This window comes from Sprattus sprattus, assembly GCF_963457725.1.
Source record: "Sprattus sprattus genome assembly, chromosome: 1".
In the NCBI taxonomy this organism is placed as follows: domain Eukaryota; kingdom Metazoa; phylum Chordata; class Actinopteri; order Clupeiformes; family Clupeidae; genus Sprattus; species Sprattus sprattus.
In genome coordinates, this window is record NC_137920.1 from 63614809 (window position 1) to 63631803 (window position 16995).

A 16995-nucleotide genomic window follows, 5' to 3' on the forward strand; every position below is an offset into this window, starting at 1 on the left:
TAACATATAAATATAAATATTTGACCTGTAACTTGGTTCAATATTGGATTTCTGCCATACATTTTGTGCGTACTAAGGCACATAGCATATATACTATGTATCAACATACATACATACATACATACATACATACATACATACATACATACAGTACATTCATACATACATTCATACATACATACATACATACAAACATACATACATACATACATAGCAGCGACCCTTCCAAACCAGCCCAACTCTTGTTCTCTCTATTTTTTCTGATTCCCCTGCGCATACACTTACAAATTCTTAATCTCCCTCTCTCTCCCTAACACACACACACACACACACACACACCACACACACACACACACACACACACACACACACACACACACACACACACACACACACACACACACACACACACACACTCATCCCCCACGCACAGAGCAGCCCTAAGAGCCCAGCAGAGCAGCGTTTACTGCCTCTGGCCTCGGGGATGTGTGATGAATAGTAGTGTGTGTCGTGGGAAATCGGTGGGACGGGGCCAGTGTGTGTTGCTGGCCAGGAACGCCACATCCTAGGCCCTGCCTACCCACAGCACGGCCCAGCACAGCACAGCACAGCACAGCAGCGGGCCCTTACATAAGGACCAGGCAACGCTTGAAGGCAAGGCAGCAAAGAGCGAAAGAGAGAAAACATCACAGAGAAGAGTGGAGACTTGAGAGTAACACTGTTACTGTTGTTGTCTTATTCTGTCCCCTTCCTTGCTGTCTTAAGTTATGTGGTCTTGTGACGCCCTATGGAGTCTTGGTGGTTTGAGATGTGCACCTTGTACCAAAACTTCAACCCATTCACTGACAGACTGCCTGATGGCCCTTGCCACAGATTTGCTGCCAATATTAGGGGCTAACATGCGAAGAGACACAAAAGCTCTCTTCCAACTTTATGCTGCACTAAATTGCACTCACTGGACATATTCATAGGATATGCCTGGTTATGCCTAACGATTACTGCCCATTAGCCCTGCCCATTGTTGGATGAACTTTAATTTGAATAAATGTAAGGTGACATAAAAAAAAAACAGTGAGTGAAGTTCAACACTAGTTTACAAGAGTAATTACATTGTTATTACTGCGCTTGTAACTCTGACCTGACAGATTATAACACCAAGCAGAAAGAGGAGTAGGGAGGGAGAGAGAGAGAGAGAGAGAGAGAGAGAGAGAGAGTGAGAGACAGAGAGAGAGAGGGGGACCGTGTGAGAGAGAGAAAAAGATGGGAAGAGGAGGCAGGACTAATAGGCCACATGTGTGTCATGCCGAGTGTGGAGTGTTGAAATGTCAGTGGAGGAATGTTTGATTCATTGCATAAAAATGATGAAAACACTTCTCCTGAACTTGGACGTGTGAGGTTTTTTTTGTTTTTTTTTCTCTCTTTTTTAACATGAGGCACTGACAGAGGGGGAATGCCATCATATTTTTCCTGGGTTCAGAGCATTGTATCTCCACCCTTCTTCTCAGGCCTTAAATATTCATGACTCATGCTGTGGAGGAGCTCAGAAATACTGGAAAGCTTGTGCTTTTTTCAGTCTCTTTTCCTCTCCTCCCCTCTGTCACACTCTTAGCCTCCCTCCCTCCCCCTCTCTCTCTCTCTCTCTCTCTCTCTCTCTATGCCCCTCACTCAATACCCCACCACTCTCTCTCTCTCTCTCTTGGTCTCTCTTTCTCTCTCTCTCTCTCTCTCTCTCTCTCTCCTCATTTTCTTTTTCAGTTGTTTCAGAAGTGGGAAGGAAAAGCTTGAGTGGCTCTCTGCTCTTCCATTGGCTACCTGTCATAGTGAAGCTGGTGTCTCTCTGTGTGTGTGTGTGTGTGTGTGTGTGTGTGTGTCTGTATGTCTTGAGGGGGGGATAAGGGCACCAGAGTTTGTGCATGTTCAGCATCTACCTACTCTAGTGTGTAAGGCTGCAGAAGAAGCATGCGTGTTACGCTGTGGCAGCCAAATGAAGGGAGGGGGGAGTAGGAAGGTAACCGGGAGACTTTGGTTTGTCGGCGGGGTGGGGGGAGGGAGGAGGGAGTGTTGAAGGGCATTTGGAGATGGTGCGGGAGAGCAGTTGGGATGCCAGACTGGAGCGTGGCGCGCCATCTGGCTCTGACGCCCATGTATCCCCAAATTTCTCAGCTTTGCTCTCACCCTCCCCAACACAAAATGCCATGTTTTTCTTGGTTGTTTTGCTTTTTCCCCCTCATCCTCCCGGGTTGGCAAGTGTCTTCATTTTCCCATCAACATGCAAAGGCTTGGCACACATGGACCATCAATGCCATTCCAATGAGGCGCTGCCTTAACTCCACCCTACCTCGTCTTCGTCCTTCCAAGCTAAAACTCCCTCTGACCGACACTATTTCATATGCCTTCAATCCCAGTGAAGAGCTATACAGACCAACGGGCAACATTGCTTCAATACTGGCTGTCATTGTGGACTCTTATTAAAGACCTGGACCAAAGCCACGCAGACTGTCCCCGTAAGTAACACTCAGTCAGTCTCCACAGATGCTCCACCTCTTAATCACTACCGAGCACAATGATCAGACAATACTTTCAATGCACTGGACAAAGGCATGAAACCTCACTGTTGTTCAGTGCCTTTCAAATGTACTTTGCCTGCACAAAAGCCCCTTGGAAAAATGATACCTTTACTGCCAATGCTGTGGCTGGCATGCCCCGGACATTTGTTCTGTCGGTTTTTTGTTTTCACTTTGAGGGAATGAGGGCCAAGGTCTTCTAAATGTGCTCAACATGCATCACCACTGGCAGGCCGGCAAGAGCAGCGCACACCAGACTTGCAGCCCATATCTATCTTAGCCCTGCACAACTAGGCCCCACACTCCATCCTCCACCAGAATAACACTGTCATCTCCAACTCAGGCCAGGAGAGCTCTGGGTTTATTATTAATGCCCTGATGTAATTCAGAGATGGAATCGCATAGTGTGGCTTTAATGGCAGTGCCGCGAGGGGGGGAAACTGACATAAAAAGCAAGTTTTAAGCATGAAAGGCTTGCCAGCTGAATTGTTTTCCATCAATATCACCACACATCACTGGCGTCTTTCCCCCCTATTGGTTCCCATTCATATTTGGGCTTTTTTCATTCAATAAATCTTTCCAATATGGTTCACACTGGAATCCACTGGAGTTCATTTTTATACAAATTCTCAGTGAGGATATTTCCATGCAAGTCTGTGATGCATTTAACAATAAGAAAAACAGCACAAACGGCTAGAAACAATAGAGGTATACAGAATAAAAAAATTGACTGATAAGAAAAGCAAATAGCACAAGAGCATAATTCTGGCCTTGCTCGCTTTTAATCAACTCACTTTTTTCCCCTCCCCTTCTTCTTCTAACTTACAGAAACAAATGAAGCTGCGTAGTGACACCACTCTTCAGCAGGACCCGTGCTGAAGGAGACAGAACTGTCACACTCTCCTCTTGCTCGGCCCTCAACGTTGACAAATGAGTTCGACCTGATCCTGAGTTTGCACTATCAGCCTCCGGACTACAGGAAACGGCCCATACTGGAGATTAATACACCCCTTTGTCTGTTTGGTTTATGCGGCTCAAGTATTTGGTTACCAAATATTTTGTCAGCAGACTCTTGATACCCAATGTTTTAATAACGCCGATAAGCATTGGTTTACAGTGTGAGTTTTCTCAGGAGGGGAAAATAAATAAAACCGCCACTTTTCTTAATCATCTGAAATGTGATAAAAAAAAATTCCAACAACCACCCTTCCATACTGCGCATGCACACAGACACACACACATAAATATCAGCCCAGCCCTCACAAAATTAGTTTTGCTATGCTGGTGTTTGTGTCACACACGCCCAAGATACCCAGCTAGCTAAAGCCTCGACCAAAGCAAGCACTGGGGCGCATAAATAAGCATGTAGCATTCGTCTGCCTTTTAATACATATTTCATCTCCCAGAGAACACTTTTCAAATCTCATTCTCCGTTTGCCTGGGCGCCTTTGATGTGACGGCTCAAATGGAAGGCTTGTAAACAAGTCGCTATAAATACATGGAGGGGGGGCCACCCTTCTCCCACCGTAAGCATCATTCGTTAGCGTGTGAGACGGGAGCATGACTTCCTTTCTTCCTGGGCTGTGGTGCAACTTTTTAAAAAGAGGTTCCATGATCGTAGTGCATTTTCCTTTTTACAGTCACTGCCCCCCCAAAACACTCCGTCACACACACACACACACAAGCACAAAAACACACACACAATACATGCTTTACACCCGGTGTTACAGAGTGAAACCTAATGGTATCTTAAAAGAAAGTAAGAACAGGAAGCAAGAAACAGAGAAGAAGAGAGAGAGATAAAGAGAAAGAGAACGAGAGAGAGAAAGAGAGAGAGAGAGAAAGAGAGAGAGAGAGAGAGAGAGAGAGGGAGAGCGAGTGGCAAGCAGGGAAGTGTCCATCAGTTTTATCAGAGAATGGGTGGATGATGAGTGAACCGACGTAAAGACTGCTGCCCTGGGGCCGTGCTCTCTCTGTCTCTTTTCCTTTCTTCCTCCCTCGCTATCTGAGCGCCCATCAGTCTGTCAGCCTATTTACATCTTCTTCCTCAGGGTGAGCTATTCATTGCCCAGTCAGCCGGTAAATACTTCTCTTCATAATGTGAGTGGATTTATCACTATTAAGACACAGTTTGGCAATAGTGTGGCAGCTCAGAGATGCTTGAAGCCAGTAGCATATTATAATAGAGCGGGCAGGTAGCTCCCCTTACTATAACAGATTAGGCCATGAAAATATATAACTAATGTAAATATTATAACTACTCTGATGGCAGCACGAACGCCACCACAGAAAGAACCACAGTATAACTATCTGCTATCCTATTCGCTGTAACCATAACAACGTGCTCTACTATACATTGCTATGTGTTACACCATCGCCATGGTATTACAGAGAATCTAAATATGTATGCGGTCTTGTTTGCAATGTAGTCACCACGTATCTCCGTGGGGGATTTTGAAATGGCCCGTCCTAAAAGGAGGCGCTACATCTGCTGCGGTTCACAGCTGCGACGGCTGTTCACAGCCTCCAGGAGCTACTGTCTACCAAGAGCGACCACACTTGATCGCTGGCGAGCCGGTCCTGACCACCTCACGAACCACAGCCACGAGGAGAGCCAGCGGCACACTGAGGCCGAGTCATCTGTGAAACTAGTTAGTCAGCAGACAAAGCCGTTTCCAGTGTAAAAAGGGAGACTGGTGAACTCCCCCAACGCTCACAGCTGAGGTCATTTTTGAGTATTATTATTTAAAGAATAATGATAATAAATAAAACACAGAATTCCCAAAGAGTTCCCAAGTGAAGACACGTGGATGGAGCACATCTGTGGTTAAAATAGCAAGAGGGAGAGGAACTTCCCCAAAGGACATATTGAGGAAGAAACCTGAAGTGAGACTCCCCTGAGAGGAACTTTCAAAAAAAAAAGAGAGAGAGAGGGAAAAAAACTTGGAAGGTACATGGCCCACAATCATCACGCCTGCTGTCAGTTCCACTTTGGAATTTAGAAACCTACAATTCAAGACATCATCACACACAACTGCTCGAAGAACCAGAGGCCCCCAGTTCCATTGCCCATTCCCATTCTAGTGGGGGGGCATTAAAACATGACGTATCTTGTTGTGGCAGCACGGTTGGCAGGGTCCCACAGTGCTGACTGCTCAACGGCAAGGGTAAAAAAAAAAATATACACATCCAACATCCAAAGCCCAGAGCTTAAGTGTAGCCGGCTCTACAGGCACGACATTTATTTCAGGATATCAAAGACAGACACACACACACACACACACCAGCCGCTGAAAATGTACCTTGACTAGTCCAGGTCAAAAATCTTTCAGCCAGTAGCCATTAGGAGATAACTCAAGCAGCTGTTCAAGCTGCTTCTACACCTTGGTGTTTCTATATCACTCAGTAGAACAGAAAGGAGAAAAACACACTCATCTTTGTCAAATTCATTTCTATTCACGCCATTATTTTTCAGCTCAAGACTACTCTTGAAATGTCCTTTGTAAAAAAAATATTCTGTATGAACGATTTCAAAACCCCCTCCCCAGTATAACAGAGATGAATTAGTGAATGTGGCTGCTAGTGAGGGTAGAATTACCCCCGTGCAGGAGCAGTGCCACACACACACACACTCACACAGAGAACAAGATGTGTGAGTCTGGGCTTATTGGCTCGCCGTGAAACTGACAGACTCACGCCGTCAACCTGGCAGCTACCGGAGGGGGTGGGTAGGGGGGGTGGGGGGGGGGCGTAATGTGCCTCGATATTCCCGGTGACGCGCGTGTGAAAGCGTCGCCGGGACCCCACAGGTGCGAGAGTGAGAGAGGTGTGCTAAGTGCTACGATCCACGGTGTGAGGTCCATGTCTGCGCACAGCGTCGTGCCATCACAAAGCACTGGTTAATGAGTTCATCTCGACCTGCCCCCCCTCCCACCACCACCACCACCACACACACACACATATACCATTAAACACCCATATATTCTCACATCTCCTTATTCTCACACATAAACACACACCTCTTTACTAGGTTACATGTTTTCACTCTCTCCCTCCCTGTCACTCCCACACACACACACACACACATACACACATAGACGACACACACACTCACACACACACACACACACACACACACACACACACACACACACACACACCCCTCCCTCTCTCTCAGACATGCTTACACAATCAGGCGCAGAAGAGCCTGTGAAGAAACGCCTAACCCATCATCCCCATAGTGTAAGAGTCATCAGGAAACAGGCTACGCTAATGGTGTTGTTTTTACCTGCTATAAACCACTCTCGAGTGATACACATTTAAGGGAGGTGAAGCCAAGCATAAAATGTGCAGGTTTTTTCTTTTTTTCTTTCTCGATACCTCCAAAACGAGGCTCAAGCGACGGAAACAGACAGCATCCGCAACATCCTGCACGAGGGAATCTGCTTTTAAATTGCCTTCCCCCCCCCCCTCCCCTCTTCTGATTCAAGCTTATTTCCTGTGCAGGGGTGTGGATGGCCTCCGATGCAGTAATTTTGTTTTTGTACATTTTAAGAAGCCCATAGAAAAAGAAAAAAAAAACATCAGAAAGGAAACAAAGCCTTGGGGCGGTCGTGGGGGTCACCCTCTCACAGTCACACACACACACACACACACACACACACACACACGCACACACACACACACACACACACACACACACACACACACACACACGCACACATCGGCACAGTGGTCACCCTCTCACAGTCACACACAGACACAGTCACATACCAACATGCACAACACAAGCCAAAACACCCCCTCTGCCCCTCAGCGGATCAGCTGCTCCTTATTCAAGAAAGGGGATATGATCCCAAAGGATAATCTATGAAGGCTACTCTGACCATAGGGAACTTTGTAAATACACACAAACACCCGAACAGACCAACACATGTTCTCTCTCACACACACACACAAACGCAACTGTGCTCGCTCTCTTTCTCTCTATCTCTCTCTCTAGTCACCCCCTACTATGTAGCCAATTGACAAAAAGATGGAAATAGCACCTTACCTGTTTGGTCATGGAGTCAATAAGCCGCACATAAAAATCCTGTTCTGTTCTGATGCCTGGTGGAGGGAAACGGAGAGGGAAACAGATGACAAAGTCAGTAAGAACTATTCTCATGGCTCAATCAGATTCCCCATAGTCATAAACATTCACGGGATTGCACACACACACACACACACACACATACACACACACCTCTTTTTCTTTTCAAAACTCCCAACAAATCCCTCCTCCAAGCCAAGAAGAATATCAGTGACAAACCATGATGCTTCATGTAGCTTGCTTCAATCTCCCCATCCCATGGCATTTCAACAAAAACAATTTAGCCAGCTAAAAATAACACTGGTTTACCAAAGCAATCCATATTGCAATTTGTGCATGTACACAGAGAACTTAAAACGAGGCTGCATAATTTTCATATATAAATCACATATTTAATGGAGTTTAGAAAGGACATTTAATTTTCGCCTTAAATAACTATAAAACAGTTGAAATACCAAACCGTCCCTGGCCCGGATATTTCAAGCACAGGCCTGAAGGATTTAATTTCACATCCTTGAATTTTAAAAAGCTTTTAATTTTGGCATCAAAAATACAATTGGTAAAGAAATACAATTGCCACGTTTGTCTGAAATGTGTATAGTTCTCTCTGTCGCTTGCGTTGCAACGTCAGATTACGTCGCCACAACAATTTGTTCTATCATAAGTACCCTTCGCTGTAACTCGACTTGACTTATCAAAACACCTACATGATAAGAAATGTTATAGGCTGAGCTGTTGTTGATTGGCTATGCACCGTCTGCTTGAGGCCTGCCTGGTTTCCCGTTTAGCCAACAGGCGACCCGTTATGGAACGACCCTTAAACTAACACGCACGGAGACAAATAGCACGTAACAGGATAATTGACCCGCTGATTGAACCAGTGATGGACAGCCCGTCAGTTTCCAGTCAAGGACAGAGTTCCGTTGCTTACAATTACACCCATTAGGGTGAATATTTCTGATACAAAAATAACGTTCTCATGACTGGTATTCAGATATAGCAAATTATTTGAGTAGGCCAAATTGATATAGACACGTAACAAATTAATTTCCCAAAGCTTTGTGAGGAAGTTTGATGAGGAATTATTAATGTTGAAAATTAATAAAATAATGTTGAGTAAATGTACTGTACAATAATTTAAAATAGCCTAGGTCACGTTCATGCGATGGCTATTTTCGCAAAATAGGCAATTACATTTAAAAATCTGATAGTATATACTATGGTATAAGGGGATGAAGTAAACGGTATTATTTTGCTCATATAATATATAATCCAGAACAAGGTTGGAAAAAGTGTATGCGGTGTAGGCTACCAGGTGTTTGGCAAGTAGGCTATATTTGCTGAGAATCGAATGCAAATCATGTTTGTTAGCGCCCGTTTCCTGCAGCCTCAGCGTGCGTGAATGTTACAGCCAAGTAGATAGAGATAGATCATACAACTTACCATTGCTGTAGAGGAGTTGGAGTCTGTAATGTATCCCGTTGTTTGTCTTTTCTCCGGTGCACTCCTAACCGGGAAAATTATGGTTTAACGGTTAGAATATCCTGACAGCATACATTTGCCATAGAAAAGTTTGATGATATAACAACCAATCACAAATTGCTGATGGTGACAAATAATTTAATGGTAATGCTGTTCTGTCAGTTATGGACATTTCATTATTCTTTTTTTCACTAATTGTGTCATTTAGAAACAAAAATACAAAATTAAGTTGTTTTCACTAAATAATCTTTAAGGGAACGACGATACAGGAAATCATTTGTTGCTTTAAAAGAAAATGCGTTTGGAACATTTATGGAACCGATAGGGTATGAAAGGTCGTCCTATAGCTAAGTGGAGCGGTGGGAATTTTCAGAAATAAACATTATTAAATGTTCCGTGTAAAAGATCGAAAAATAAACACGCTAAAGCTTTCCCTTGCAATTTGAGAAGCCCAACACATGCATTATTCTGAAACGTTTGAGCAATGTATTGGCATTGAGAACATCTCCACTGATTTCAAATGGTTTTGGACACTGATAAATATATGAAATAAACATGCCAAAATAAAATGCACTTGTCAACATAGATTATAAAAACAACACCATACTGAGGGTGAATTAAAACATTTGTTTAAAGTGCGTACTGTTATTATTGTTGCAATATGGTCTATCATTTTTATATGATTTTGGTTCAGATAGTAAATTGTCTTGTTATATATTAAAGTACTTATGATAATTCTACACAAATATACAACATTGATTGAAAATAGTGTGCAGTTATTGAAGATGTTTGTTTTTGTTTATATCGACATGGTTATTGTAATTCATATCAGTCTGATTTTGTCGAAGTCAGTTATTCTGTACGAACCAGAAGGAAAGCGTGTGTTGGTAATACATTTCGGAGTGTTGGCAAAAACTATATTTCACCTTCATCCTTGGCAGACCAACTTTAATCATAATGTGTTTTAGGCTACTCCTTGTGGAAGACATGAAGCGCAAACCTTACCTTGTCTTTTTCAACAAATCCAATAAAAGATGTCCTTTCGATTTCCACAGGCTGTCCTTGCCTGTCATACAAAGCCAAAACGAAGTGGAAGAAGTTGGATTTCCGAAGGTTTGAGGGCGGTTGTTTCTCAAAGTGTGCCCGAGCAAGACCCACTCCACTGTGGACAAATACGCAAAGAGTGTTCGTGTTAACATATCCCTAAATAGTGTTAATATAACTCTGATAATATCCCTACTTTAAAAAAATAACTTGAACCATGCATACACATTGTGATCCTTGAAACTGGCTTGCCAGTAGCCCTGCTATTAGGGCGACATGATATATGAATTAGCCAATTGACATGCATTTGCTCAAAGAGTTAGGATAACTTAAAACAGCCTCGTTGCTGTATGGTAAACCACCATCACACTACAATCTGTTCCGCGTGTCAAATGCATTGATTTTAAATTAAGCTGTGTTAGGTTGTTGCCTCTTGTCGTTGTTTATTATTTAGAATTTGATTGAGTCGTATTTTTGGATGAGATATAGCTTAGCCTACTTCACACCTCCCCGTATTGTTGGATGGGATGCAAAGTGTTAAGGAACAATACATGTTAAATCAAAAGTTTGGCAGCAAACTGGACATCTCCACAAGTATGGCGTGTGAAATGTGAAAATCATTATAGTAGCAGCGCCCCAATCCGTTAGGACTTTTCCCGTCGCTGGTATTGAGCGTTGAGCAGTCCACGCGTCGCCACGGAGCCGCCGCGCCGTGAGGTGGACCTTGCCTGGGGCTTACCTCTGAGCGGCCGTGTTTGCATCCAACACCCCGGCACCTTGCATCCATGTCCGAACAGCGTTCATCCCGGATCCGAGGGGCTCTTCTTTCAAGCTATTCCCACTCCGTTGGATGCTCTCTTGAATTCCAAACATGAAAACTGGATCTTTCGCACTCCCTGTCGGTGCGGGTTATCAGAAGGGTCCGAACCCCGTGTCTGCTGGCCAGCGGTAAAACGAAGAGAACACAGCGCACAAACCACAAGAGATAAAGCGACGTTCTCGTTGACACGAGAGGCAGTACTGTCGTTATTATAAAAATGTCAGACAGGCAAACAGAGGATATCCAGGTGTCAAAAAAGACCGATAGACCGACGAAAATTCAAAAGAAGCGCACAGACGAGGAAAAGCTCACTTGAGGATTTTTACCGATGTCCCCTCTGAATTCAGAAGATTTACAAAGAGAGCTCCAGTGTCAGTTTAAGATACAGAAGGATCAAATGGAGCTTTCAGACAGCGTTAGATCAAATGTCATCATCCCCTGACAAGTTTTCTTTCTCTTCTTTCTCTCTCTTTGTGTATACCTTTTTTCCTTGAATACTTCTCCCTGTTTCCCTCTCTCAGAGAAAAACGAGATAGAAATTAGAAATCAAGAAAAAGAGAACCCTTGTGGGTGCTGATCCCGTGTTGCTCCCCTTGTTCAAATGGGAGTGATTTGTGTCCCTTCCCAAAGGAATCCTATTTGACTATCTGCGCGAACTAAACACAAGCACACTATAGCCCCCAAAAGGAGAGAGGGAGTGACTGAGAGAGGCGGGCCGCCCCCGAACAAAGGCAAGCCCAGTGTCAGATCCGCCCAACCACGATAGCCGTAGGCTCATTACATATTTAAGACAGTCCCTTCCTCGTTAACCCACAACATAGTCCACGGTAGAGAAAACATGAAATCGCAGGATGTGTGATAGTCCTAGGATTTAGACAGCCGGTTTACGGACTAACTTAGTTATCTTGTATTTAGACACAGCAGCCACCACCACGAATGACTCTTTCAGGGTGCACAATAGACTGTGCTTGTTCTCCGCCCCTCTTACCTTGATCAGAGAAAACGTTAAAAAGTGTTTCTAGTGAATCTTTTAAAAGTGCAGGGTCAATGTCAAAGTTATTCTTAACGTGACATTGTGTATATGCAAAGCTAAAAGTGGCACTAAGCAGAATCGTGTTCTCTGGTTGTGCAAAGAAATATAAGCCAGAAAACATATTCCATTAATAACTTGTTTCAGATGTGTCAAGGCTATCTTCATATACAGACTATAAAACATCTAAGTGTGCATTATAAATATCAAATTACCTATGTCACTTACTGGGGAAAAGAGAGAGCCTACCTGAGCACACTGCAATGCATGTGGTGTACAGGACTTGATCAGATGCTGAACAAATTATAGTTCGGGCATCTCTGGATATAAATGTGCCTTTTTACACAAAACCAGTTGTCACACATGCCCTCTGGTGACTGGTCTGTGTACCATATGGCTGGTTTCGCAGATTCATGTAGACAACATCTCTCCAGGCTAACTCCCCCGGCCCACAATGGTCAGGTGCACCTGCCCAATCTATACAGGTAGGCCAGAGAGGCTTTCTGTTCTGCGTAGACTACACAACAGAAGCAACACAAGGTTACATTTTACAGGTGCAACACCAGAAAGATGCATTTGAACACTTGTGCTTCGACAATGATCAAACTTAGAATGAACAACTAACATCACAGGGAGTATTTTCATTTTCAGCTTGTTTTGTTGTTTTATCTCCAGACCTGAGAAGTAAAACTATGACTTAAGGGTCAGTGGGCAAGGTCTGTAAAAAAAGGATGTCAATTTCTTTTTACACGCCCAAAAAGCATTGCAGTAAAAACAAGGTTTTGTCATGCCAAAGTATAATTTAATAGGCAGTAATTAAGGGACATATTGGCTCTTCTTCATCTGTGGAATATTGTAAAACCCGACCAGCAACCATGATATGTCAATTAAATTCATCTCAGATTTAATGAACATCCCTTAAACTATAGGTAAGGCCCACTTTCTGTTTCTTCATGGCACCAGTGTAAAACAAACCCAATCGTTGCCCTGGCGAAGTATCCTCCATGCCAACACCCAGATTCTGTTTGCCATCTTTTCACGCCACAACATGAGCTTAAACTTTATGCAGATGTCATGTGCCCTCTCCAATCAGTTGGATTTTACAAATGTGCACAGGCAATGTCATTGTTGTCAAAATGCAAGTGGTTGAATTGTCTTGCAGCTTCCACTGAAATGACACAGAAGTTGCTGCTCATCCTTAGGGCATGGAGTCAAAGACAAGCAAGACTTTTAGTGTCAACACACTCAGGTATGGCCTCACTTCATGTTAGGCACCTCTCACCAGACTTTTTTTTGGCGTCACAGGCCCTTATCCCTTTCTTCCAGAAAATTCAGTATTAGGGGAGAAATCTGAAAACAATAATAAGGAAATGTACAGGAGTCCTAATGTACAGGAGCCCTCCTCAACACTGCTCGAATGTGCATGGTGTCATTAGTCCTCTAAGACATGAAATGAACTTGGTTGTGGGATATATGTTATCGAGATTGTGATTGTTTTCGAAAACAAAAACACCTATAGGCCTACATTGAGCTGACTAACACCAATGGCAACTGTGTCTTTAGAACTTTATTTCAATGTTCAGAAACGTGACTTCAAAGAGAGTCAATTTCTTTTTATTTGGTGATGGTGAAAGACTGCACAGCCGAGCATTCGGAAGTGTTCCTCAAAGAGTAGAGTACTCTGCATCTTCGACGCTTTGATTTATTTTGACTATTGTTTAGTCTGATTTACGAGTGTCCTCTCAAGTAAAACGTGCCAATGTCTGTGACTGCAATCTAACAGCCTTCACAGGGTAGGCTATCCAGCCACGACTGACAGTGAAAGAAGACAAACAACAATGGCATAAACAATAATTAGTTTAAACTAACAATGGTATGGCCTATCTATAATTATTTTCCTATTTCAAGACATCTACCCTGCTTGTGTGTCTACTGTGTATCCGCTGCATCCCTTGGATGACGTCTAAGAGTCCTAGATGAAAGCCGATAATGGAATACCTCCCATATCTGCAAAGAAAGTGAACACAAAAGTAAAGGTCTTCCAACCAAACCCAAGCCCATATGTTGGTGCCACTTGCCTCTAGCTAAACAAAACAGAAACACAATTTCACCTATGTTTTCGAGAAGGCCTGTCTTCTTGGCTATTTGCGTCGTTTGCTATTTTATGGTGTCTATAACAAATATACAAAACTAAAGCTCTCCAAGAGCCCAAGCCTCTCATTTACCACTTCACTTTCCTTTGGTATGATGAGCTTACTTTATAACATCAATACTAGGGTGAGGTCAGGGTAGGTCTGTGTCGCCCAGATTGACAGCTGTTCCACCCTATCAAAAGTGTTGCCTATGGTTTGAAAATGAGAGCAGGTAAAACAAAAACAAACATTATCACATGCGAAAAGAAATGTATACAAAATGTTTTATTATATTATAACTAGAATGCTGCTCCACATGCATTCGCTGCTTCAGTCTCTAACGTTGGACATGTTTTAACTGGCTGTACTACAGTTAGTTATGATTATGGTTAAGGTGAGCAGATGCTTTTGTCAAGCTGGTTAGCTGTGGTTAGCAATTCCTAAGCGAGTTTACATCAGCCGCTGTAACCTAATCATGTCGAATCAAACGTTTTTTTTTTTTTACCAAACTTATTGATGACGACACCGAGCCCTCGTCCTCTGCCTTGCACCCTCCAACTCCTTTCATCCTTTTTTTAGCCTTTTGTGATCTTGTGAGAATTGACGAAATAGGCCGCCCGCAGGCCTGTGTTAACTTCAGCTACCTAGAACGACAAGCGTTTCCCCGCACTTAAGAATGGCAGTCCATGCTGCCCATTGTCACTTGGCACTTCTCACTCATGAACGAGAGTTGACGGAGGCACTGGACTACGACGAAATAATTACTGTAACTGTATGACGCCAAGGTCTTTACGTCTTGTAGTGCAACATAGTGTAAGACAACGCAAAACATGTAGGAGAGAATATTTTCATACCTTCTGGAATCAGTTTATGTTCATAAAATACACTGCCTTGTAATGATCTGGAGCCCATAAATATGGTTCGCTTTAATGAACCACTACAAAACGGTGCATGCTGGTTACAGGCCTCTCTCTCTCTCTCTCTCTCTCTCTCTCTCTCTCTCTCTCTCTCTATCTCTCTCTTCTTCATCAGAGTGGGAGCAGTGGCCACTAGGACGGGGAGTTGAGTTTTAAGAATTGTTCTGACCCATCAACCTTCCTCTTTCACACACAAAACATAGACTACTGTTTCTATCCGTCTCTCGCTCTTTCACACGCAACGACGAATAATTGTTATCGTGTTCCATTGTGTGGTCGGAAATACATTGATGTGAATTAACGCCTGAATCATGCATTTGTTTTATTAGATGTAGATGTTAAAAAGAGTGGGGTGTTCACTTCCAGAAATATTAGTGGACAAAATAGTGGCCCACACTATTTCATGAAAGTCCACCTATCTTAAAATGTCTGACCTGGCCACTGGTCAACACTGGACAGCTATCTTCAGATAGGCCTACAGCCTTAACTATGAATATTTGTATGCTTGTTAGAGCTGGGCCTTTCTTGAAAGTGGAACGGGAGGGAAGCGCCCACCATCTACAGGCTATACAAAAGCCTACGTGGAAGTTGCTGATGTTTAACTAGCGAACTCTCCCGTGATTGCTCGTTTGCTCAGTTCTTGTTGCGTTTTTCCGCCACTCCTTCCATCCCCCCTCGACTCAATTATCTCGATGAGAGCGATGAGAACGATGAGAGCCGCACGGAGGTGGAGGAGAGAAGTGGGTCTAGCTGAAAGATAACGACGCGTGTTGAAGGCTGTCTGTACAAAGCAGCACGTGCGCCAAACCTTGTGCCAAATAAGTGCCAAAAGAAAAGACGCAAAATATGTACAGAATGCCGAGCATTAAGTCAATAACACACTGATCAGGGGGTAGGCCTACACAATAGTGAGCCGGCTGCAGTATAGAAGAATAATTGACTTTGTACGGACTCATTCGTCAAACTCGTATGGGTAGGCTAGCCCTTGTAATTTAACATATATAGACCAATTTGTTTTTATTTTTATCTGACTGTTATGTATCACAAGTGATTATGTTTTTATCTTAGGGTATGGTAGCCTATAGTCTACTTCATAATCAGACGCACCATCTTCTGGTCGGCCCAAAAGGAATCGCGTTTCGAGCATTAATTTGAGAAAACTAAATATTTTTTCTAGGCCAAATAAACAGAGATCCTACGCCCATAAGCACACCCCACCGTGTACGTAGGCCTATGCTACATCCGGAATTTCCATATAGGCTATATTGATAAAAAATTCTAGATCAGTCTGAAATGGTATGTAGTAGATCAGCAAACAACAAACTGAAAACATTCATAACTGGATAGGCTACAGGCCTAAAATAATATCTTCTCTAATTATGCTACTTCTTTCCAGTTAATTTAAAAAGTGGACTTTATCTAAGGTCATAATAGACGTACAAACACCGTCTGGACTGTAACTCTTACTAGACTACTCACCAACTGACATATGCGCAACCTCGGGAAAAATAGATAAAACATGCTCGGTGTGTGCGTGTATGTTTCTCTCCTCCACACTCCGCACACTCGCGCAAGCTTGCGCACGCACCGCAAACCCTCCTTCAACCATTTGATGTTTTTTTATAGTATATATCTTGCGACGACCGAAAGAAAGCCCGTCTTGCAAACTGCCCATCTGTAACAGTATCTATATAGACCCATTGGTTTTGCTCAGGAAATTGATCACTATGAAAGAACCACATCATTCAATAACAAACGCTTTTACAGCAACAACCACCAGTTTAACTAATATTTTACCTGTCTCCACTGATCAGTGAAATGCATAAACATTATAACAAAACTTTGACACAACATTAATCTTCATCACACTAAATTAGCCAAAAACGAGATGCAACACCATGAGGCTTCTTTGTT

At 43.2% G+C, this 16995-nt stretch overlaps 1 protein-coding gene across 6 annotated transcripts in view; it reads right to left on the bottom strand.

The window, feature by feature from the left end:
* The window catches only part of LOC308365617 (transcription factor COE1-A), a gene marked incomplete at its 5' end in the record, with an annotated part of 149323 nt that extends 138268 nt beyond the window's left edge, over window positions 1–11055 (bottom strand). For all 6 annotated transcript variants that reach the window (XM_080839101.1, XM_080839100.1, XM_080839102.1 and 3 more), the window contains 4 exons: window positions 7618–7673; window positions 9100–9163; window positions 10144–10300; window positions 10922–11055. In XM_080839101.1, the coding sequence (XP_080695227.1) occupies window positions 7618–7673; window positions 9100–9163; window positions 10144–10300; window positions 10922–11055 (411 nt within the window). The remainder of the gene's footprint in view (window positions 1–7617; window positions 7674–9099; window positions 9164–10143; window positions 10301–10921) is intronic.
* Between the last annotated feature and the right edge of the window lie 5940 nt (window positions 11056–16995).